Raw genomic sequence first — 26,176 nt, forward strand, 5'->3', positions numbered from 1 at the left:
ATCGCTCTGGAATGCTATGTACGACGGTGTACTAACACTGAAACTGCCTAGAGGTGTGGAAATCGTTGGTTTCGCGGACGATATCGTAACGACGGTAATAGGCGAGACTTTGGAGGAGGTTGAAATGCTGGCATCCCAGACAATAGACGCGATCGAAACCTGGATGAAAGGAGTAAAGTTGCAAATAGCCCACCACAAAACAGAGGTACTATTATTTAAGATTGCTTGATTCTTTTCGGTGAAATGATAACTATGTTTGTTTTATGCGTGACGCGTTTCAGCCTACTGTATTCTTTCGGCCATCTTCGGACGCCTGCGGAAGTGTAGAATTTTATTTATTTTAATTTCAATATTTCACAATTACGCAATGATTTTTACAAAAATTAGCGAGCTTCTTGTCAATATAAAGTGAACAGTTATGAAACAATTTACAATAACACACAATCTAAATTAACATGAATCTTGCACTTACAAAACAGGCACGTCTAGTAACTTTAAGCGTTCAATGTCTATTCCGTGGTATCATCGGTTTTCTGTTGTGTTGATCCTCCGTGGGTTGGGTTGTTTTTCGTTTGTATGCGACGGAGTTTTGGTATTAACCCGTCGTATGCTGTGTTGAAATTTCCACACTCACGCTGCAGGTTGACCGTTCTATCTTCACCGAGCACTTTAATGTGAAATACCTCTGCTGTGAGTCTGGTCTCCTGGTCGTCGATTCTTGCAACTATTCGGGTGTCGTCAAATTTGAAGAGGTGGCCATCATGGATAGTGTGTTGTGCTAGTCCAGTTTTAGCATCCTTCTTCTTAGTGTCGTTCTTGTGTTCCGCTACCCTCACCTCCAACTTCCTCCCTGTCTGCCCGATGTATACTTTGCCGTCGTCAGTACCACACGGGATGGAGTATATGACGTTTGTCTGCTTCCCTGGTGCGATAGGATCCTTCAGCTTGCTATACACGTTCTGTTTAACTTTGTTTTTAGGTTTGTAGGCAAGCTGGATGTCATGCTTGCGTAATATTTTGCCAAGTTTTTCACTGGGTCCCGGTATGTAAGTGCTGGATGCATATTTGATCTGAGGCTTTTCGACAGTGCTCAGGCTGTTATAATGTTTGTGGGTTCGTTGCTTGGTAAGCCGGTTGATGAACCATCCTGGGTAATTATTTGATTCCAACATACTTTTAGCTGTGCGTATTGCCTGAGGACGGTTGTTCCCGTCGGACAGTTTAATCGCACGATCTATTAGTGCGATCGCCGTGTTTGCTTTATGTGAAAAGGGTGATTCGGACGAGAAGTCTAAGTATCTCCCGTCGACATATTTCGGCATCCAGGACATTTCTAAATGATTGTTTGTTCTTATGATCATCATGTCTAGGAACTTTAGTTTGTTTTCCAGCTCGTTTTCAATAGTAAAGCGTAATTTGTCATTGTATTCATTGAAAGTGCGTAATATCTCAGCAACGTGGTTAGTGTTAGCAATGCAAAAGCAATCATCTACGTAACGACGGTAGTATTTCAAGTGTATTTGTTGCGATTTCAGTGTTTCTATGCGATTTTGTTCTAACCTCTCCATTACAAGGTCTGCAATTGCCGGGGATAAAGGTGACCCCATAGGGGTCCCAAAGGTCTGTTGGAAAATTTCCCCTTTGTACGAAAAGAAGGTTGACTCTAAAACCAATTTAACGATGGCGAGAAAACTTTCTTTGTCGATGGCAGTGTGTTTCGTAATTTCTGGCCATCGTTCAATCAAACACTCCATAGCGTGATCGATTGGTATGCTTGTGAACAGTGATGTTACGTCTAAGGAGAAGAGAACGTCCTGCTCTGCGATCTGCACTCCTGTGACTTGCTCTGCGAACTGGAAGCTATTGTGGACGTGGAAATCGTTATGACCCACGATTTTCCCTATCACGCTCGCAAGGTATTTCGCTATATTATATGTCACGGACCCGATGGTGGCCACAACTGGTCTGAGCGGACGATTTTGTTTATGGATTTTTGGTAACCCGTAGATGCGCGGTATGTTGTAGCTCATCATTTTGACGCTCTTGTAGGTTCGGGAATCAATATATTTTCTATCCAGCCATTGGTCAAGAAATACATTTACAGATTTGTGGATTTTAGCCGACGGGTCTGTTTTTAATTTTCGATAAGTTGTGTTATCGCTCAGGAGTTCCAACATTTTACCGTGGTACTCTTCCGCGGTAATGATCACCGTTTTGTTGCCTTTATCCGCTTTCGTTATAATGAGATTTGGGTTTTCCTTTAAAAACTTCTTGCTCTTTGCCATATCTTTCGCTATCCATTCGTGATCATGGTGTCTTGGTTGCAACATGTAGTTAATGTGGTTGGTAATTGCTGTTGTTACTTCCGTTCTAATTTCATTCGCATTTTCTTTATGTTTAACAGTTTTCTCAATTTCCGAGACCACATCAATGTACGGTATGTTGGTGCTGTGTTGGATGTTGAAATTCGGTCCAAGCAAAAGTGTTCTCTCCAGAAACTCAGGTATTGGAGTGTTGGTGGTATTTTCAATCCACCCAACTTCGTGTGTGAGCTCCGCGGCACGTCGGGTTTTCAGTGCCTCCATTTTCCGTTGCTCGGTACGTTTCACTGTATTGTACACTATTACAGCCTTGCGTTCGACAACTTCCCTCACTCGTCTCACGTCTCCTTGTTCATAAGTTCTTTCCATTACCGAATTGAGCGCTGATTTTTGTTTTTTCAACATGGCTATCGTTCGTTTTGCATCTGCTACCATAACACTTAAGATTCGTATTTTGTGTTTACGTACCACTTTTTCCAATTCACGTTGCGAGTTTTCGTTATTGAGGTCTAATTGCACTTTGTAGTTGAGACAATTGGGTACAACTTTACATTTTCTACAATTTAACAGAAACTTGTAGCGGTTGCTCGATTTTGCAAGTTTGATTGCCACTTTTTGGAAATTACGCATCAAACTTCTACCTTCCTCGCCATATTTAGACACAATTTCATTGGCGGTTAGCATCTTCTTTGATCAAATAAACTTTAGTTAGAACGTATTATATTGACTTTAGTTAGAACGTTTATATTGACAAGAAGCTCGCTAATTTTTGTAAAAATCATTGCGTAATTGTGAAATATTAAAATTAAAATAAATAAAATTCTACACTTCCGCAGGCGTCCGAAGATGGCCGAAAGAATACAGTAGGCTGAAACGCGTCACGCATAAAACAAACATAGTTATCATTTCACCGAAAAGAATCAAGCAATCTCAAATCATAATATTGCGGTGATTTAACGTTCTAACTAGAGGTACTATTAGTTAGCAACTGTAGAGCGGTGCAACGGTTGGTACTCAACGTTGGTGAGCATACTATAGCCTCTAAGCGTGTGCTGAAATACTTGGGTGTGATGGCCGACGATCGGCTGAATTTCAACAGCCACGTTGACTATGCCTGCAATAAGGCTGCCAAGGCATTCAACGCGATCTCCAGAATCATGCCAAACAGTGCTGGTCCAAGCAGCAGCAAGAGGCGTCTTCTGGCTAGCGTATCCTGCTCAATCCTAAGATACGCGGGTCCAGCATGGAACGCAGCGCTGGAAACCCACCGGAATAGGACAAAGCTGAACCGTACCTTTCGGTTGATAGCTATACGAGTTGCTACTGCCTACCGAACCATCTCGTCGGAAGCAGCTTGTGTTATCGCCGGAATGATCCCTATTTTCATTACGCTGGCCGAAGACAGTGAATGTTATAGGCGGAATGGTACTAGAGGAATACGTAAACGGATGAGAGCGGAGTCGATAGCCAAGTGGCAACAAGAGTGGAACACTGCTACGAATGGAAGATGAACACACAGGCTGATACCGAACTTGGTCAGTTGGGTTAACAGGAAGCACGGAGAAGTGAACTTCTACTTGACGCAATTCCTATCAGGGCACGGCTGCTTCAGGCAGTACCTGCATCGGTTCGGGCATGCAAGGTCCCCCCTATGCCCCGAGTGTGATAATGAAGAGGAAACTCCATAGCATGTAGTTTTCGTCTGCCCAAGATTTGAGTCTGCGCGACGCGAGCTGCCATCTCTTAACGTAGATAATATTGTCAGGGAAATGTGTAGAGATGAGAACATATGGAATGTTGCCAACAGGGTGATAACACACATCTGGTCCGATCTGCAGCGAACATGGAGAGCCGAACAGCGTTCCAGCGGCACCAGCTAGCGTCAGAAATCCAGCAGTGCTAACATCCAGTCGGGGTGGATAATGATGACGATGCAGCCAATCGAACAAACGCCCTTGGGCCGCATATGACATCTTAATCCAAAGCAACGCGATTCTGGGCGCGGTAAAACCCTTGACCGGACTCATATGTGTGGGGATGGGCTTCGTACCCTAAATAATCCCGGTACCCATTTTGTGCAAAGGTTCATAACTGGCGGAGATCCCTGCGAGGGTGGCTGTGACGGAGTGCGCGTCGTGATGGAGGGCACTTACCAATCAGTACACGTCTCGAAGGGAGTAAAGCACCACGAGGGTGGCCGTGACGGGGTGCACGTTATGAACGTAGGCACTTTCCAATCGGTACACGTCTCGATGGGTGAAAGCATCCATCATTAATGAGAAATCCTGCGAGGGTGGCTGTGACGGAGTGCGAGTTATGGTGAAGAGCACTTCCCAATCAGTACACGTCTCGACGGGTAGCAATACCCCGCGAGGGTGGCCGTGATGGGGTGCACGTTATGATGACAGGCTCTCCCAAATCGGTTCACGTCTCGATGAGTAGCAGGTGCGTCGTTATTGGAGCAGTGCATAAGCACAGCCTCTCCCCGAAGTAGTCGCCTTGTAGCGGTCCCGGGGGGATTTTGAGCCAGGAGCAGTGAGGTTTTTAGTGGGTTAGAGTCCCACACCGTGCCACATGATGAATACCATCATTAGTGTGCCAGGCATAGAGCGTTTCCTCACTTAAAAAAAAAAAAAACACACACACACACAGGCATTGCTCAAATCGTCGAACCCTACCGATTGGTATATGTGACTTGGCCCACCGGGCCTCGGATCAATTTCGTGTTTTTCGACCAATTTTTAAACTTTTGTTATAGTATAACAAAGGTAAAACAAACAATTATCAACGTTATTAGAATACGATTTATTCTAATGGGATACCATTTCTGCAATACTTTTTTACACTTTTACTGCTAAAGCCAATACACTAACGAAATTGGCCTAAAAAATCTGAGAGCCAAAAAATTGTGTAATATGTCAAAAATTCTATCTTTTGGTGTCTTTTAGTAGACTTTTGCGTGGAAAATAATAACGTATAGATGAAAAGCAAGAACAGATTTCGTTATAACGTTTATACTTCAAGTAAAAATACTTAAAACGCGTAATACTTTTGCATGCAGCCAATATTCTTTTCAAGTACAAATTTTAATTACATTTTTCAACACATAAAATATATTTATCAATTGACGGTCAGATAGATTTATCAGAACATTTGTAAACATGTATTAGATGCATATCCAGCGTAGAAAGTTTTCGGTTTTGGTTAGTTTCATTAATTTGATAAAGAGGTGAAAGAATTAGCTTGAGGCTGATTATGCTCTTTGATAAACTAAACTCATTAATTAAGATTAAGGCGGAACCGAAAGTGGCTAACGTTATTGTGTTAGTGCGACAAACACTGTACTGTACATCTCATGTGTTTGTTAAAAACCTAAACGTTTATTTGAATATTACATTAGTATTGGTAATATATGTCAAATAGCGGAGCTTGCAAACATAAACAGCTGATCCGCAGCCAACTGTACTGACTACAAACATCCCGAAAAAGGGTTTGTTTTCTTTATCAAGACCTTCCGATTCAATCAAAATTAACAGCAGCAACTGAATAATGCGTAGGATCACTAGGATGTTTAATTAATCCGCTTGCATCGGATTGCGTTTTTGATTCCTGCTTTTGCGTTTTGTTTGTTTACTTCACTCTAAGCTCATTGATGCGGCGAAAGTTGAAAGCTCTTTAAAAGCTCATTGATGTGACGAAAGTTTGATACTGTGTTGCTGCTTTTTCGGAAATCGCTAGTTCAACGAAATATGTGCGCAACCAAATATCTATTAACTAATTCCAAATTATACATTGGTCGCTTTTATGAACACGTAACGATCGATATGATCAGTAAAATTTATTTTCCATCAGCAATTATGTTTTGCTGAGCGTTTATTGACACATAGCAGATCGATAAATTGAACTACAAGTTTTAGGAAATTATAACAGCACTGGAAGCACTGATTACGTGGCGAAAGCGTGCTCTGCCAATACAAATGCATTTTTAAGGCGAACAATACATGCTTCGAATGGTAGCCATTTATCCAGCCATCTTTGAGCCACTTTCGGTTTCCCCTTAATTGGCAGTCAGCATAACTGATGAGTGCTAAGAATTGAAAAATCAACCATTTCCGCAAGTTTCTAATGGAATTTTGGCAAAAGTTTTGGGATTCCAAAAAGATTACCATTCCTAACTAATGGTTTGGCACAGTTGTAACGAACAGATGTTTTGAGAAACTCCGACGCAATCAACCATTCCATCAAAGTTACCATCAACAGAGTGTTTGTTTACCCAGCAACGACGCCGCTTGATGTTGGTGGTGTAGACTGATTTGCACCGATAGTAATCGTAGCAAACTAAAACATTGTCTGTACGATAAATGGCGGGAAAAGTAAAATATAGGTTTTTTACGATTTTCCAACTTTTCGCGTGAATTTTCATTATTTTTTTTACGTATAAACCTGACGCAGACCAAAACACAACAACTGAAAAAAGAACCATGCAATTCTGTCTAGCCGTTCTTGAGTTTATCCCTTACAAACAAGCGCACCAACTTGGTTTTATTATATAGAAGAAGATGAAAATCAGAACTTAAGGTTTTTTTGTGTGTTTCTCTCCTCTGTTGGGTACTCTTACCACTGCGTCCATTATTTTGAACTATTGTGGTATGCCCCGTTTTATTATTATACTATACGCTTCAAGCTTACCTATCACTTATTGAGGAAGTGACAGGCTGGTAGCTGGAGCGAGACATGTGCCAATCAGGGATGACTAGGTTTATGAACCTAGTATCCTGATCGGCGACGCCAATCAGATCTCCCCGTTTTGAGATACTGCAGTCTGCGTACTATTTGTGCTCCACGATAGCAGAGCAAGTGTTCCGAAGTTAAATATCATCTTGTATGAAACTGAGATTCCGAAAATGATATTTACTCGGAAAATGTCCTGTCACAAGACCGGTAAGCTTGCTGAGATCTCTCTTATTGAGACTCAGCAACTTTTGAGTAACCTAGGGGTGGATACTAGACGTTATATATTCTTTTATAGATTGTTTGAGCGATTGTACAGCCATCCTACTGGCCATAACTGTTCGGCTCTCCTTTTATTTCAGCCCACCCTCCAGCACACAGTCTAAGATCAGGCAGAGTTAATCTCGACCCGTGAGTAGAGAGTTGGAGCCACATATTCGTTTGTCGACTCACAACGAGTCGACGTGTTGAGGATAGACGAGGATCAGGACTGAACCTCTGCTAGCGCATCGTTCAAGTCCTGCTCCTCCACTAATCTCCTCTCCGCCTCATTCGTTTCTTTGTTTTTCGGCAGAGAGAGCTTGCACGGTAAGAAATCGTCCACTGCATCAGTGACCGGCTTAATGCAGCAAGGGCAAATTGCTGTGGAGGGCGCCCTGGTACTCCACAGGCTCCGTTGCGGCGAGAGAATTTATAGAACCCCCTCCACCATTCATCCCTCGGCACGGGTCACGTCACACCTTGGATTAGGGGTTTATCCATTTAAATTTTTACGTAATAGCCATAGATAACAGCTATTACAACCATCTCCTTTAGGGGCTTTGGACCCTCTGCTTTGGTTCCTGGGAGTCAAGAGAACCGTCCTGCAGGCGGAGAGTTTACACTTCAGCTTTCGCATTAGTGCCCCCTTCTCTGTCCGCATACGACCCTAGTTTCCACCGGTTGTCCGATTTCCACTAAGGAACGTATCCCGGATGGTACCACGAGGAGGTCGAGATAGGAGTTGCTGAATAAGAGGCTGTGGAACCTCTCGGTGGTTCTGGAGCGCATTATTCAGCCATTTACCATCCAAACATCAAATTTTTTTTTTGTGTGTACTTTCATAATAAAATAGTCATTAGCTTGATCGCATCGTTTTTACGGTGTTGCCCGTTAGAGGGTTAAAATTGCTGCCAGGTGCAATATCACGATAGATAATGAAGCTAGCGTCCGCAAAGTCTCTGGATATTCGTAAAAGTTTAATTTGATTTGATATTTTCTCGCAGCTTCAAGGTAACGTTATCGACGACCTTATCAAAATCTCGCGTTCATATTCGTTTAAGAGCCGTTCCGTTAAAAATTTTAATTTTCAACGAGCTTACCGTAGTCTACAAAAAAAATCAGAGGGGTTGTGTACAAGACACGACCGCATATATATGTGACGCAGGACTACATAAGTCTCTTTGTAGTGATAGTAGAGATAGGTAGTAGACATGTATTCATGTAATCATTCGATTCTTCATATATACGTGTTATATGCAACATATAAGCACTGACGAACTGACACGACACATAGAAGAAAATCCTTTAAAAACCATCGTCCTACACATTTTGCTTGCACACTAGCACCCTCTATTATGCATGTTGCGGAGTAGCTTGCATTTGCAGGGTTTTATGCTGTAGGATTTTTACATTTGTATGGTTTTATATTGAAAACTCTAAGCAACACTCGCGCGCCGCGGTGTGTCCATGTTGCGAAACATGCTTTTTTGAAAAATGAGTGGTTTTTTATTGGACGATGGAATTAACGCGAGTGTCTCGTCTGTTTGTCTGTGATATAAGGTACACCGGGGCAAGTGGGACCTAAAAAATGCATAGCTTGGGTTTATTCCACTGTGTTTTCTATACCTATGATTATTTCAAAATTCTTTCAGCACAGAAACTCTTCAGTGGTATAACTTCGAAAGATTAATTACGAAAAAGGTCTATCAATTTACATGAAATGAATCTGGAGGAGAATTTTCAAAATTATGGCGATAGGTCCCACTTGCCCCATTTACCGGGGCAAGTGGGACCTATATTCAAATTTGATTAAAAAAACATAAAATAATAGTAAATTGTGTAAGTTAATATACAGCAATGTTAAAGCATTGCAAGAAGCAATCAAAAACAATATTTGTACGAAGGGTTCATTCAAAAATAACGTAACAAAATCAGATCACAGCGGGCGACTTCATAATTTATATAAAACACAGATCGTGAGCAATTACGTTGTAAAGCATTATTGTTATGAAATGTAGTTGAATATGTCGTTGTATCCAATTCTTGCGAGACGTAATTTAAGGCTAATCTTGTTTAATAGCTCCAAAATACGATTATGATCTGTTTGTTCTACCATGCCCAATTCGGTAGAGCTACTCATAAGAGATAGTTACGCTATAATAACCACACAACTTTATTGTTTCAATTCCTGTTGCAGATTTGCTTAATTATGTCGAATTTGCCTTTCCAAATTCAATTAACATCGTTTAGGTGTAACCAAAATGTGGCCAAACTGTTAGTTCCCTCATGAGCTGTGCATGTGAGCTTTGTTTTTGGGGCCACTTTGGGTTTAATCCTTTTCGGTTTTATTTTAAAGCTTTACTGATATAAATATTATGTAATTGAACTGAAAATGTTCGGTAGTTCATCTAAAACATGTATTAAGACAGGAAGTTTTGTGCTGAAACACTTTATTTTTAATAGGTCCCACTTGCCCCGGGTGCTTCGAAGTGCCGACCTTATTTCGACCCATTTTTTTAATGCCATTTGTCAAATTAAACAACTATAGTTTTCGGGTGTAATTTGTTAATACACTCGTTATGTTTACCTACTGCCAGAAAAACATGTACTTTTACGTAAAGCTTGTGGCCAAAATATCATTTCTAGAAAGGTGCGTCAAACTTACAACGCAAATTGAAAATCAAGCTCAAATTTAAAGTCCAATTTTGATGTTTGGAATGCCTGCTATAAATAATTTATAATTTTAATACATGCGTTTGAGTTGTATCTTTCATTTCTAGAAAGGTTTGTTTGGAGAAAATGAGTTATGAAAGAGAGTTATGAGCTCCAATCCCACTTACCCTGTATTCCCACTTGCCCCGGGGTACCTTATACATGCTACATGCGTTGTATGTAACATTTATCAAAGTAGTAACATTGCATACGTTCAATTCTCAAAAGATTGTGCATTTGAAAACAATTTAACACAATCAAGAACACAAACTATTGCTTTCCTGCTACCTTACTGAAATTAAAGATTGTTTTTATTACCCATGGTTCCCCAAGTTGAAGGGATTTCACCAATTCAATCCTATTTTATCAACAGCACATCTTTTCACTACACTTCTAATGAAACGGCAAGCATGCGTATTCATACAGAGTCGTATTATAACCGAACACTACAGTTGTAGCACATTTTTCCAACACAGATATCAAATTCGCCGAGGTTTAATCGTCTCGCAGTAAAGAATTTACGATCTGTTGGGGCAACGGACTTCTGTCATTTTTTCTGGCACACTTCCCTAACACAGGCATCAAATTGGAGTTCGAGCTGAGAGCTCGTTGGAGGTGGACGTGCTGTCTGCATCGTCGTGTTTAGATGTGTCGTTAGTCGCGAAGACGGGGAATTAAAGTGCCGCTGTGGTATGCCAAGTGTTCGCGAAAACGTAATCTAAAATTTCGCGCGTTAAAGTGTTTTTGTAACGCGCCCCAAAATAGAAACAGAATGTTCTGATTTCTATCAAACGAAAGCTACCGCCATCAGTGCGGGGCTTTTTATTGTGTTCTCAGCAGAGATGCCATATTTTTAAAAAAAATGTCTGCAACTGCTCGAAAACCGAAAAAATCGTGCAGTTTTCCGGCTACTCGAATTTGCTGGTTTGCAAATAATCTGCGAAAATCTGCACACTTTTTTACGAAGTCTGTGAAAGTTCAAAGAGCTTCGAACAAAAATCTGCAACAAAACAATAAAAGTCATAAAAACTGCAAATATCTGCAAATTTATAATGATCTGCAAGACCGTTCCAAAAATCTGCAATTTGCAGACAAATCAGCAAATCTGGTATCCCTGGTTCTCAGTGTTCTCCATATTGTCGCTAAAGACAAATACTGTTGTGTTAGTGCCTCTCGCACATCTCTCATCCAATTGATCTTATATGGTCAAAAGCACCAAGAGTGCCGACAAAGTGTATTCAAAGGGAAAATTATTGAATACTAATTTCAGGATACCAAAGCAAATACATTTTTGCAAAGTGTTTTTCTGGTGGTCGAAATTAAATCAAAAAGAGTAACAAATCTTGCGTGACGGAAATCGCAATCATAGCAGAACGGCGCGTCATAACAGTAGTAAGTAGATGGCATGTAGTTTTACTTACGGACCAGTGGGAATTGTCCGTTCACCTAGAGATGGTTGCTCTGAATGGTAAGATTTCCTAAATAGGGGTAAGGATTATAAATTATCCCAGGATAGTAAGTATGTCTACCCCTCCAATTCACCAATTCAGGTAAATTATAACCTTTTCATATTCCGACGGATACTCGTCATAAATAAAAATATGAATTGTAATTGCTCGTTAGCATTGTTTTCTGAACACCCCCACTTGAGTCACACAAGCGCATGCGCACTCAGTCTCATTAGGGCTAGTAAAGAAAAACGGTTTCTTCGGAAACTCTATACCTACTACCGCGCCACTTCTTAGTAGTGTGGCACGCTGTACACACAAGATAAATGTGTGATTCTCTCGGGGCGACCTGCAGACTCAACTCTGCTGGAACCCCTCCCTCTGGATTAGCATGCATCTATCTGTCGCTCTTTCTTGCACCATCTGACAACGTGATCGGTCCAGCTGTGCGAACGACATCGGACGAATGCAAGCGAACGGTTCGCTTGTATCGGACGGTGTCTGACGAAGCGGCTCTTGTTGGCAGCTTTGGTAGTGGGGGGAAGTGCTTCAATTGTTACTACTGTCCCATTTCTCCACAGCGCGCGGCAGTGAAACAATTTTGCGTTCGAACTGAACAGAGAACGAAGAACGTGGATGTTCTAGTTCGATACGGTTCAATTCGTCCGCAAATGAAAAATGCGTGAATATGGCATTTACCATACAGGTAACTCCACTAGCAGCAGTGACAGTGCTCTTTCAACTTATCAGCTGATTGACTATATTAACAGACATATTAGGGGTGTTCGCGTGGCGCTTGCTGTGTTGCGTAAACGGTGTATTCCGTGTGTGCACTGCCGCTATTCGCATTACAGTCCCAGTTTCTATGGAGTTGGAGCTGTTATGCGAGTAGCAGCAGTATATACATGCATACGCAACGTAGCGGGCGCTACGTGGATACCCTATTCTGTTTGCTGTTTTTCAGTGATTTTGGGGGAAGAAGTGTAACTGCTGCTCAGCGGTGGATATCAACCTTGTAACAAGGTGGCAAAATTTTTTTTGCAACACCTTAAGTTAAATTGCAGTGTACTTGTCAGATTACTGACCGGTCGCTAATTTGCAACTGTCTTGCAGTAGTACAATTACGTCAGAAGATCTTCGGATCTTACATCTTAAATGAATCGAATTTCAGAAAACTGACATTGCGAGACATTTTGATGTTTCTTACCGAAACCGGTATTGAGCTAATGGGCTCGTATTTATCATGTGTATACCCCCCAGGGGGTGTACTATTGATAATATAACTACCAAGGATTACAGCACCCCCTCGGGGGTACAGTAATCACTAGGTATCTATGTGTTTTTGTGTTTGTAAAATTCTCTATCCACCCCTTCCTATTCCTTCTGTTTTCCTTCCCATCCTCATCAGGTAAATGATGACACGGGCAAGGTACAAATCTCCCACACGATTGTGAAGAACGTGCTGCTCGAGCCACAAATGCTGATATCTGATACCTGATAACATTGCATACGTTCAATTCTCAAAAGATTGTGCATTTGAAAACAATTTAACAAAATCAAGAACACAAACTATTGCTTTCCTGCTACCTCACTGAAATTAAAGATTGTTTTTATTACCCATGGTTCCCCACGTTGAAGGGATTTCACCAATTCAATCCTATTTTATCAACATCTTTTCACTACACTTCTAATGAAACGGCAAGCATGCGTATTCATACAGAGTCGTATTATAGCCGAACACTACAGTTGTAGTACATTTTTCCAACACAGATATCAAATTCGCCGAGGTTTAATCGTCTCGCAGTAAAGAATTTACGATGTGTTGGGGCAACGGACTTCTGTCATTTTTTCTGGCACACTTCCCTAACATAGACATCAAATTGGACTAGGTTTAATCGCGTTCGTAAGAAATCTGTTGGCAGGAGGGGGCTTTGCACTCTTTCTGGCGTACTTCCCAAGCAAGGACATCAAAATGGTCTAGGTTTAATCGCGGTGTTAAGATATCTTGTTGAAATGAGGAAACTTTGTGACTTGTTTTGGCTTACTTCCCAAGCACAGATATCAAATTTGTATAGGTTTAGACATCGTAAAGAATCTTCCAACCAATCACGAAGCGAGAATTCTGGTGAAACATATAGATTAATTATTTTCAATTTTTCAATAGTTCAACATCAAGAATCCATACTTTTCTTCATTTGGGTCAATTCTTAGAAGATTTTCCGATCGATTGGTGTAAGAATATTGAAAATCGATCGGAAAACCGCTGAGCTATTAGCGCTCAAAATCTTTCATTTTTCATGACGCTCGCATTTTTCGATTTTTTGGAATGACACCCTATCTCAAAACTTGTCGTAAGACGTAGTCCTACGTCAAAAAAATCACGCATGTATGAGGGATCAAAAGTTTTCAATGAAAATCAGCAGACGCGTTATTAGTGTATACCGGTATTTCTTATGCGACAACGTGAATCGCGCAAATGAATTTTCCCGACGCTAATAGGCTGTTATTATTAATCAAAATAATAATCTAATCTAAATAAAACTTGCTGTTGGTAATACACAAATGAAAACAAGATACTTATCTCTGGTGCTATGATGGGAACTTATTGCTGCTGGCGGTATTTGTGTCATTTTTTCAAATTCACATTCTGCAGAAGGTACAGCACGCAGCCTTTTCTAGTTCGTACACACACCCACACTAGATAATGCCCTTCTTTGAGACGGGTTCTTCACTGTCACAGTGCAAAATACTCTTGGCTTTGATGGCGCAAGCACACACAGCATCTGTCACTAATACTTTGCAGTAGTCCCACTGCCCGTTTCCAATCCCCCTATGAACGGTAACACCGTACCACTCAAGCGGATTCCACAATAACGGTACGAACTATAGCATAGAGCGACGCGGCTAGCAAGCAGGGATGCCACATATAATTCTGTGTTTTGCCTTTCTACTATATAAATATATAGTATAAAGGTATAGAAATCACTTGGAAAACCGGAAATGGAAAGAAGGTCCTGCGGGTCGAATGTTATATACCATTCGACTCAGTTTCGAAAACTGAGCATTTTCTGTGTGTGTGTGTGTGTGTGTGTGTGTGTGTGTGTGTGTGTGTGTGTGTGTGTGTGTGTGTGTGTGTGTGTGTGTGTGTGTGTGTGTGTGTGTGTGTGTGTGTGTGTGTGTGTGTGTGTGTGTGTGTGTGTGTGTGTGTGTGTGTGTGTGTGTGTGTGTGTGTGTGTGTGTGTGTGTGTGTGTGTGTGTGTGTGTGTGTGTGTGTGTGTGTGTGTGTGTGTGTGTGTGTGTGTGTGTGTGTGTGTGTGTGTGTGTGTGTGTGTGTGTGTGTGTGTGTGTGTGTGTGTGTGTGTGTGTGTGTGTGTGTGTGTGTGTGTGTGTGTGTGTGTGTGTGTGTGTGTGTGTGTGTGTGTGTGTGTGTGTGTGTGTGTGTGTGTGTGTGTGTGTGTGTGTGTGTGTGTGTGTCACTTTTCTTGGAGATGGCTGGACCGATTTTAATGTTCTTAGTGTCAAATGAAAGGTCTAGGTGTCCCATTGGTCGCTATTGAATTTCATGCTGATCGGACTTTTAGTTCAAAAGTTATGTATAAAAATACGAAAAATATGGGACTTCATTATCTCATAGGTCTCTTAACCGATTTGAACAAAATTGATTGCATATGAAAGAGGAGCCTTGCAAACCCTCAACTTCCAAATTTCATGACGATTGGACTTGTAGTTTGAAAGTTACATAAAGAAATGTGAAAAAATAGTATTTAAAACATATTTATGTAACATATAAGCATTAATTTAATGAAAAACATCACATATTTTATGATTATTTAAAAATTACTGCTGAGATCTATCAAACGAAACCGAGTTATTTAAAATCGGACGCTTCATTCAAAAGTTATTCAAACTTTAACACTTAAGCACCGTATATTAAACCGTTAAAACGTGTGAAATCAATACATATCAATCAAATGGTGATTGTATTCAATGTATGAGATATGTGTGATGTATGTGTGTATGTATGTATGTATGTATGTATCTTTTTTTTTTTTTTTTTTTTTATACCGTGAGGAAAAGCTCAATGCCTGGCACACTGATGATGCACTGCATCACGTGGCACGGTGTGGGACTCTAACCCACTAAAAACCTCACTGCTCCTGGCCCCAAAACCCTCCCGGGACCACCGCTAGGTATTACTTCGGGAGGAGGGCGTGCCTATGCACTACTCCGCTACCTGTCGAGACGTGCACCGATGCTGAGATGGCGACCAACTTAACGTCCATCTCTTCACGGCCACCCTCGCAGGATTTCTTTACGGAAGTGTAGCTAGCATCGCGACCGCATTCACAGGAACTTTACCCGTCGAGACGTGAGCCAAATCGGGTACCTTCCAACAGCACGCACATGGCCTCCGTAGCGGGATTTCTCCACCTGTCGAGACGTGACCTGATAAGGAAGTGCCCTCCAACATAACGCGCACCCCGCACAGTCACCATCGCAGGATTTCTTCCATTTCCACACTGAATATTGTTCATCTAGGTACAGGGACTATTTTGGGGAAGATCCCATTCCCCACACATATGAGTCCGTCTAGGGTTTTACCGCGCCCAGAATCGCGTTGCTTTTGATCTGTGTGTCATATGCGGCCTAGAGACGTCCATTCAATGGGCCACCTTGTCCTCTATATGCTAATCACCACTCTTTCGAAGCTAGGCGTTACCGACTTACTGATCTGCCCTCCATTTTCGCTGCAGCTCAACCAGAATTCTTGCAATCGATCTATTAACGACGTTCCAAGTGCCCTCATCTAGACACATTTTCTCAACAATGTTGTCTACGTTTAGAGCGAACATATCGCGCACCGCTTCAAATCTGGGGCATACAAAGACCACATGCTCGGGTGTTTCTTCAACATCTCCGCACTCCGGACAGAAGGGTGACCTTGCATGCCCAAATCGATGTAAATACTGTCTGAAGCAACCGTGTCCCGAAAGAAATTGCGTCAGATAGAAGTTCACTTCTCCGTGCTTCCTGTTCACCCAGGCTGAGAGTACCGGTATTAGCCTATGCGTCCATCTTCCGTTAGTCGCGGAGTTCCATTCTAGCTGCCATTTTGCCATTGACTCCGCTCTCATAGCTTTTCGAATTCCTGTGGTACCCTTCCGCTTATAACATTCGTTGTCTTCTGCCAAAATGATATATATGGGAATCATTCCGGCTATGACGCAGACCGCTTCCGAAGAAATAGTTCTGTACGCACTCACGACCCGCATTGCCATGAGCCGATACGTACTGTTCAATCTCGTCTTATTCCGCTGGGTTTTTAGCGCTGCTATCCAAGCAGGTCTACCGTATCTCAGTATAGAAGAGGATACGCTGGCTAACATGCGCCTTTTGCTGCTGTTTGGACCAGAGTTGTTTGGCATAATTCTGGCCAGTGCGTTAATCGCTTTGCCCGCCTTTTCGCAAGTGTAGTCGACGTGGTAGTTGAAATTTAGCCGATCGTCAATCCATACACCTAGGTGTTTCAACCATCGCTTCGAGGCTATCGTATGCTCTCCCACAACAATCTCCGCTGATTGAGCTGCCTTGCAGTTGCTGACTACCAGCACTTCCGTCTTATGTTGGGCTATTTGCAATTTCACCCCTTGCATCCAGCTTCCGATTATGTCTATCGACTCGGTTGCCAGCATTTCTATCTGTTCCAGCGACTCTCCTGTTACTACTACTACGATATCGTCTGCGAAGCCAATGATCTCCGCACCTCTAGGCAGAACCAGTTTTAGTACACCGTCGTACATACAGTTCCAGAGAGATGGACCTAGGATAGAGCCTTGCGGGACTCCTGCTGTAGACCTGATCATCCTCTGTCCCTTGTTTGTCTCGTAAAACAGCACCCGATCTTCGAAGTAGCTTTTCAAGATCCTGCACAAATAGTCAGGGACGGTCATTCTATGGAGCGCTAGTGCAATGGCCTCCCAGCTGGCACTGTTAAACACGTTCTTAACGTCAATCGTTACCACTGCACAGTATCGGTTACCCCTTCGCTTCTGTTTGGACGCCTTCTCAGCTCTTTCGATCACTGTGCAAATGGAGTCCACCGTAGATCTCCCTTTACGAAACCCGAACTGTCTCTCTGAGAGTCCGTGATCACTCTCCAAGCATACCGTCAACCTGTTCAAAATGATTCTCTCCAGTAGTTTTCCAAGTGTATCCAGCAGGCATATGGGTCTATACGATGCTGGATCTCCCGGAGGTTTTCCTGGTTTAGGCAGCAACACCAGTTTCTGTATCTTCCACCTCTCTGGGAAGTGGCTTTCGTCTAAACATTTCTGCATTACCGTTCTGAACATGTCTGGTTACATCTGCACTGCCGTTTTCAGGGCCACGTTGGGAATTCCATCCGGCCCCGGTGCTTTCTTTGCTCTCAGTTTTTTTACAGCTGCTATTAGTTCGTCGTTGGAAACCTGTCTGCGCTCAACGTCGCCGCCTTCCCCTTCGTCATACGGCGTAGGTGGCCAGAGGGTTGGATCATGCTTCGGGAATAGCTCCTCAACAATGGCTTTTAACTTGTCGGGACACCTTTCAGTTGGTATCCTTGGACCACTGAGCTTCGCCATCGCTACCCTATATGCGTTACCCCATGGGTTTACATCCGCGTCTCTGCATAGCTCCTTCAGACAGTTCGATTTACTCTTCTTTATCGCCTTTTTTAGTGCAGCCCTGGCCACTCTAAACTCCTCTCTTCGCTCTTCCCTCACTGCGACATTTCTTTCTCTTTGAAAGCTTCTTCTTGCCCTGAGGCAGTTAACGCGAAGTACGCAGAGCTCCTCGTTCCACCAATAAGCTGGAGGTCGGTAATTCCTCGGTTCTTGTTTCCTTGGCATAGTTGCATCGCAGGCCTTCACTAGCACATCCGTCAATTCATCTGCGTTTAGGTCCAGGGAATCGCTGTCCGCGCGTAGTACTTCAATGAAAAGGTCCTTGTCGAAGGCCTTTGTTTTCCACCTATGTTTATCGACTCTATTTTTTGGAGCTGCTGCGGGATTCCGTGTGCCAATGGAATACCGGATCGCCTGGTGACCACTGTGAGTATACTCTTCAGATACCCTCCAGTTCATGTTTGCCACCAACGATGGACTGCAGAAGGTGACGTCGATGATGGACTCTCGACCATCCCTGCGGAAGGTGCTTGTGGTGCCCTCATTGCAGAGCCTTACCTCTAACTTAGCCAGAGCTTCCAGCAGACTATTTCCTCTCACGTTGGTGCATCTGCTTCCCCACTCTACCGCCCAGGCGTTGAAATCACCGCCAATAACGATCGGCGTTCTTCCAATAAGGTTCTGTGTGTAGGTGTCCAGCATATGGTGAAACTGTTCTATTGTCCAACTTGGGGGTGCATAGCAACTGCATATGAAAATTCCATTTACTTTAGCGATCACAAAACCTTCGTGCAGGTTCGAAATCACTTCCTGAATAGGATAGCGTCCCATTACTTGTATGGCCGCCTTTCCTGCTCTATCTGCCTCCCAGCTGCCATTACCGTGAGGAACACGATACGGCTCCGCGATAATTGCGACATCACACTTCGCTTCTGTTGTTGACTGCCACAACAGTTGTTGTGTCGTGTCGCAGTGGTTGAGGTTTATTTGAGTTACCTCCGTTACTGTTGGTTTGCCTTTGCCCTTCGGTACACAGGGCAATGAAATCCCCCCGTCATGTGGTCGTTGCCGTCCTCTCTTTTGCAGAGCATGCACCTCGATTGCCTTTTGCAGTCACCGGCAAAATGTCCCTCCTGTCCACAGTTCCTGCACAATTTAGACCTGTCAGGACCAGGGCAGTTTCTGGTTTGGTGACCAAAGTCCATGCATTTAAAGCACCTCTCCAACTGGTTGGGAACACGCGGAATAGTCCTGAAGCGACCCACTGCCCAGCAGACGTTTATTCTCTCTAACTTCAACAACTTGTTCGCTGCGTCTGTTGAGAGACGTATCGTCGCGATCTGTGTTCCGCGATACGCCTTTCTTAGCCGGATTTTCATCGGCACCTTACCCAAGATGTTTTCGGTTTCCAGCTTCTGTCTCAGATCGTTCTCCGTAGTAAACATGCTCAGTTCCCTACACTCGATCGTGGTCTCCTGAGATAAGGCTCTCACGTTCGCCTCGTCGCCTAAGACCTTTTCAACCATCTCCTTGAATGCTAAGCTTTTAATTGCCGGGTCTTTTTTCAGCTCAAACAGCAATTCACCATTTTGGGTGCGCCTAGATTTTATCACGTTCTCTTCTAGACCTTTCAGTTTCGGGTCCTCTCTCATCCTTTGAAAGAGAGCAGCGTATGACGTTTCTCCCTTTGCTTCAACAATGAGCGCGTCACCTTTGGTTCTTACCCGGCGAGAATTGGGTTTTCCTCTCTCCTGCTTCCTAGCTTCCGTTTTTTCCTCGTTGCGTTTTGTTTCCTTTTCCTTTTCTTTCTTTTTCCTCTCCTTTTTGTTCGTGGCTACGCTCCAATCCGCTCCCTCTTCATCGCTATCGCTCTGGTCGCCCTTGCGCTTTTTGGGCAGCTCGGATTCCACTGGCGAATCTTTTTTCCTCTTCTCCGACCGGTTTTGCGTTTCCTTCACCTTGGCTCGCGCTTCTGCTGCAACGTTCTCTAACGTTTCAGCGAGAGCGCTTTCGGCGACCTCCGCTCTTTTCACAAGAGCATTGTGCTCTTCCAAAGCGCTTTTCATGAGGGTCCTTATACCTACTACTCTGCTCTTAACTTCTTTATGCAGGTTGGACTTTTCCTGCGTTAAGTCGTAGAGCTCGTTGACCTTCGTGATAATTGTCCTCAATATTGTGTTTCCAGGTAACCGCCCCAGTCTGGTTTGACTACTTCTCGGCGTAAATAGAGGGTTTAATCCCAGGCTTTGCTCTGTCTGAGAGATTTGCTGGTCTTCGCTAGTACTGTTGCTCCTAGGTCTTTGCTTTATCGACAGGTTGAAAAGCGGTGATCTCAGCAGCTTTCCGCTCCTTGCAAACGCATTGGTTTGACCTTCTGTCATTACTGTCGTACCATTGTCTCCTTCTTCATTCTGTTGGTTGGTTGTACTCATCTTTTCTGTTGGGTCCCAACTCTAGGCCGCTATCTCCGCTCGTATTTGTGTAGTCGCCTTTACGATCCCATGGGTATCTATGCAAGCAGGGAGGCCATGGCTAGGGACACTCCCCCCTATCCTTCATGGGGATAGGGATGTCAGCATCCGATCAGCGTTAGTCAGGAATGTACCATCTGAGCCTACACCACAGCACTTTGACGTGAGTGACGAGCTTTGAACGTACCTAGAGACCAGCCACGGTTTTATCGGGACGGAAGGCAGCTGTACCATTAGCCTACTCGCCGTTTCGGGAAGGTGTCACCCTTCCTTACCTAAGGTAGCAGAATAGCACAGCCGTCAGCCCTATAGCGTCTAATCCGATCGTTTTCCCGTCATTCCAGTATACCATAATTAGGATCTTCCTGGAACCGACCCTAATGTGCCCACGACACTCCTGACCTGGCTTTTAGGTTTATAGTCCTGAGCTATAACAGGACACTACGACGTCTGCAGCTGGCTCATGGGACTCGAGCTAAACTCGCGTCTTTACACCACTGCACTACGCCGCCCGAAGGCACTACGTGCCCCCCTTTCCCTGTTAGCACACAACCGAGGGTACAACCAAAGACTGGTATTTGATCGACCCTAGGCCCGGTTGCGTCCCAGCCGGCACCGCGTGGAGGTAGGGATAAGAGTTCCCGCTCCCATTTTAATGGCTATATAGGGTCGTACAAAGTCAAACTGACATTGTTCGACACCATAACCTGGGATAGGGCCTTCACCGGCCCATGTATGTATGTATGTATGTATGTATGTATGTATGTATGTATGTATGTATGTATGTATGTATGTATGTATGTATGTATGTATGTATGTATGTAATATGTATGTATGTATGTGATGACAATTTGTAATTTTAAAATTTGCAATGAAATTCAAGAAAAGTGAGAAACATGTCAATTGTCTGAAGTTTTTGAAGCCTCTTAGTGGAATACGAACTCTGAAATTAAAGAAAAGAAAAAACTTTTACCGACTAAGTTCCACTATTTAATATTTATTCGCGACAGATACGTATACGCTTTGAAATAAGACACTGATGAAGCCTGCACGTCGTAGGTGAACTACGTATCTGTTGCAAATAAATATTAAATAGTGGGATTCAATCGAAAAGTTTTTGCTTTTCTTTGATTTCAGATTTCAATTGTCATTTTCTTCACTTGTTGTTACTCACAATTGTACAAGAAAAGCAAAAAGCGAAGAAAAGCAGTTAATTTAAGCATGTAGGTATAGTGATGTATAGAATCAAAAATACTAGTGAGTTGATTTTTCCATATAAATTTGTACAAATTCCAAACAAATTCTGCGCATCAATACCCAGGTAACCAATAAGCATTTCCAATGCAATTTAAAAGAAAGCCAAAAAGCATTTAAGTTGCCTTAAATGCTACTTAAATGCTATTTTGGCAAAATATGCGGCTACTTTACTGCTAGCCCTCTTATAGTGCTGACAATGCTTATTTGCAGCTAGTTACCAACAAGAAGAATTTAAATAGAATTGGGGATGCCAATTTACAACAGTTATGCAGTCAAAAAGCTGATAAACAACAACCTGCAGTATAAAACGCCAGGGATGCTAATAATCGACTGATTTACTGCTTATTTTAATGCTTATTGGTTACCTGGGTAGATGCTCTTTTCAAGCAATAGATACTAGAGCTTAGAAATGTTATATGAAAAATAGGAAGTAAACGTTGCACGGTAGAAATTTTGTAAGATTTGTTTTCGTTAGTGATATTTTAAAGGACAGATGTCTTATGTCATGTATCCTGTTTTAATAAATAAATCAAAAAAAAAAATTAGAGGGGTTGTGTACAGGACACGACCGCATATATAGGTGACGCAGGACTACGTAAGTCTCTTTGTAGTGATAGTAGCATGTATTCATGCTTGCAATCATTCGATTCTTCATGTATACATGCTATATGCAACATATATACATGCTGCGTGCGTTGTATGTAACATTTATCAAAGTAGTAACATTGCAAATGTTCAATTCTCAAAAGATTGTGCATTTAAATACAATTTAACAAAATCAAGAACACAAACTATTGATTTCCTGCTACCGTATTGAAATTAAAGATTGTTTTTATTACCCATGGTTTCCCACGTTGAAGGGATTTTACCAATTCAATTCTATTTTATCAACAGCACATCTTTTCACTACACTTCTAATGAAACGGTAAGCATGCGTATTCATACAGAGTCGTATTATAACCGAACACTACAACTGTAGCACATTTTTCCAACACAGATATCAAATTCGCCGATGTTTAATCGTCTCGCAGTAAAGAATTTGCGATCTGTTGGGACAACGAACTTGTGTCATTTTTTCTGGCACACTTCCCTAACACAGACATCAAATCGGACTAGGTTTAATCGCGTTCTTACGAAATCTGTTGGCACGAGGGGGCTTTGTCACTCTTTCTGGCGTACTTCCCAAGCAAGGACATCAAAATGGTCTAGGTTTAACCGCGGTGTTAAGAAATCTTGTTGAAATAAGGTAACTTCGTCACTTATTTTGGCTTACTTCCCAAGCACAGATATCAAATTGGTATAGGTTTAGATCATCGTAAAGAATCTTCCAACCAACCACGAAGCGAGAATTCTGGTAAAACATAGGTTCATTATTTTCAATTTTTCAATAGTTCAACATCAAGAATCCATACTTTTCTTCATTTGGGTCAATTCTTAGAAGATTTTCCGATCGATTGGTGTAAGAATATTGAAAATTGATCGGAAAACCGCTGAGTTATTAGCGCTCAAAACCTTTCATTTTTCGTGACGCTCGCATTTTTCGATTTTTTGGAATGACACCCTATCTCAAAACTTGCCGTAAGACGTAGTCCTACGTCAAAAGACAAGCACTGGGAATCATATCGATCGTATTTCCTCATCTTGTTTTCCTAACCCTCTAACATTGTAAAAACGATGCGATCAAGCCTGATGACTATCTTTTCATGAAAGTACATTCAAAAGAAGCTTAAGTTTCGATTTTCATGCAAAAATAATTATCTGAAGGAGCGCTAGCTAAGAAATAGTTCCATTTCTCGTTTTCATATCTAATGCTCTATTCAGTAATTTTTTTCTAATTCAGATATATTGCAAAATTGAAGCCAAGCAAACCAATAGTAAAATTTTGAGATCAATCATTTTGTTGTAGATATCCTTTTTCTTCAAAAGCGAAATATAATAATAATTTTTCTGAACTCTTGTTTTTCAAAGATGCTAACTTTTGAATGCATGTTTGAAATCATGGACGAGAACAGCTTCCCCAGGAAGCTCATCAAACTGATTAAATCTACGATGGATGGTACGCAGTGCTGTGTTCGGATTTCGGGTGGATTGTCAAGTTCATTCGAATCACACGGAGGGCTTCGTCAAGGTGATGGTCTTTCATGCCTGCTGTTCAACATAGCGCTACAAGGTGTTATGAACCGAGCGGATATCAACACGCGGGGCACGATATTCAACAAATCTAGTCAATTCGTCTGCTTTGCCGATGACATGGATATTATCGGCAGAACATCTGTGGCGGTGGCTGAACAGTACACCAGACTAAAGCGCGAAGCAGAAAAGATTGGGTTAAAGGTAAATACGTCTAAAACAAAGTACATGCTGGCCAGCGGAACCGAGGCCGAACGACACCGCTTGGGCAGTAGTATATTGATCGACGGCGATGAGTTTGAGGTAGTCGATGAATTTGTCTACCTTGGCTCACTGGTAACGGCGGACAATGATACCAGCCGTGAGATTCGGAGGCGTATTATCAGCGGAAGTCGTGCTTACTATGGGCTCCACAAGCAATTGCGGTCGAGCAGACTAAGTCCCCGTACAAAGTGCACCCTGTACAAGACGCTTATTAGACCGGTTGTTCTCTACGGGCATGAAACATGGACAATGCTCGAGGAGGACCTGCGAGTGCTCGGAGTTTTCGAACGACGAGTGCTAAGAACGATCTTCGGCGGCGTACAGGAGAACGGAGTATGGAGGCGGAGGATGAACCATGAACTCGCACAGCTCTATGGCGAACCCAGTATCCAGAAGGTGGCTAAAGCTGGACGGATGCGATGGGCAGGGCATGTTGCAAGAATGCCGGACAACTACCCTGCAAAGATGGTGTTCGCCTCAAATCCGGTAGGAACAAGACGACCAGGAGCGCAGCGAGCAAGATGGTTAGACCAGGTGGAGCGAGATCTGGCGGAGAGTACTCGGTGTCCGAGGAATTGGAGAGCGGTAGCCCTCAACCGAGTTACATGGAGAAATTTTGTTCAACAGGCTTTGTCTTAGGATGGCAAGCCACCTAAGTAAGTAAGTAAGTAACTTTTGAATGCATGGTATTAATATCAAAATATCAAAAAATCTGCTATGAACAAATACTTCATATTGTCAATTCAAAACAAGTTTCGTATGTGGCTCTGAAGCCCGAAAGTTAAGGCCGTCTGTAGACCCGTTAGAGGGTTAATTTCTAATTTTCTATACATATTCATTCAAGTCTGTAAAAATTATCTTTTATGTTTACATTATTTTTCTATAAATATTATAAAACTAAATAAGCTGTTCATCAAGTAACATAAATGACGCTTACATGTATTTACGCACCCAAGGAAAGAAAATATAATTATTCTACACAATACGTTGTGAATTTTACTGGCAAATAAGGATTTTGAGGAATACGGAACGGATATTTAAAAATATAGTCTAATATAACATCTATACGTCTACAATTAAGTTCCTGAGAAATTAAATAATGATTATTGTGGCAGTAGAAAGGCTAGGTCACGACGCTTCGGGTTTTTTATTGGAAAAATCTGACAATCTGTACGGCGAGGAAAAATATCTGTGCAAAAATCTGTTCAATGCAAAACAATGAGAGTGAAAGAGATAGAGAGTCATTTTGTTGACTATTTCCGTCTCTTCCACTCTCATGTAAAAGCTCAAAAATCTGTTTAATCTGTGTAATTTGGCGAAAATCTGTATTCTGTGCACACAGATTCTGTACAGGCGATTTCTTTCAAATATCTGTTAAACACAGAATAATCTGTGCATGTGCAACCCTGCCCACGACTGAGCAATTTAGGGTATGTGTTTACGCTGCGGACTGTTGTCACTTGCGTAGCATAAGAGTTAATCAAATGAATTCAGACCCAGATGCATACATGAAAAGGAAGTCTTTTTTTAATATGATGACGCGGGACATGCAAAGCATTCTAGTAATGATTATAATCACTTTATTGTTATAAATAAAACGTCAAAGAAATAACAACAGTGAACGTCAACTATATATATATACAAATAATTAATCTTTTACTTCTATAATATTACTACACGCAACTAAACTTGACACCATCTTCACTTGAAAAACAATTTTGGCAGTGTAGCTTATATTTGCGCACCCGGACATCTGTACCCTTGAATCCATCGCCAAGTCGTATATGACATACGCAACATTTGAAGCATTCGATATGATATAACAAACCAAGGCTTTCGATGACCATTGCAGCTCCTCGTCCTGAAAATTTATGTTATTGTGATTAAAAATAATTAAAAACACAGTCAGCAAACATCCA

The 26,176-nt window shown here is 42.2% G+C and overlaps 3 protein-coding genes across 7 annotated transcripts in view; 1 reads left to right on the forward strand and 2 right to left on the reverse strand.

The window, feature by feature from the left end:
* Nucleotides 1-509: 509 nt before the first annotated feature.
* On the reverse strand, nt 510-3,005 carry LOC128739990 (uncharacterized). Its single transcript, XM_053835499.1, has one exon. It carries the CDS (start codon nt 3,003-3,005, stop codon nt 510-512), a length of 2,496 nt encoding a protein of 831 aa, XP_053691474.1.
* A 386-nt stretch (nt 3,006-3,391) lies between these two features.
* Nucleotides 3,392-3,832, forward strand: LOC128739991 (uncharacterized). The gene has a single exon (XM_053835500.1). The coding sequence runs from the start codon at nt 3,392-3,394 to the stop codon at nt 3,830-3,832; it is 441 nt and encodes a 146-aa protein (XP_053691475.1).
* A 21,990-nt stretch (nt 3,833-25,822) lies between these two features.
* The window catches only part of LOC128743640 (uncharacterized), a 296,700-nt gene continuing 296,346 nt past the window's right edge, over nt 25,823-26,176 (reverse strand). For all 5 annotated transcript variants that reach the window (XM_053840254.1, XM_053840253.1, XM_053840256.1 and 2 more), the window contains one exon: nt 25,823-26,118. In XM_053840254.1, coding sequence (XP_053696229.1) covers nt 25,931-26,118 — 188 coding nt within the window. In that variant the 3' untranslated portion in view covers nt 25,823-25,930. The remainder of the gene's footprint in view (nt 26,119-26,176) is intronic.

Source organism: Sabethes cyaneus, chromosome 3, assembly GCF_943734655.1.
Source record: "Sabethes cyaneus chromosome 3, idSabCyanKW18_F2, whole genome shotgun sequence".
NCBI lineage: Eukaryota > Metazoa > Arthropoda > Insecta > Diptera > Culicidae > Sabethes > Sabethes cyaneus.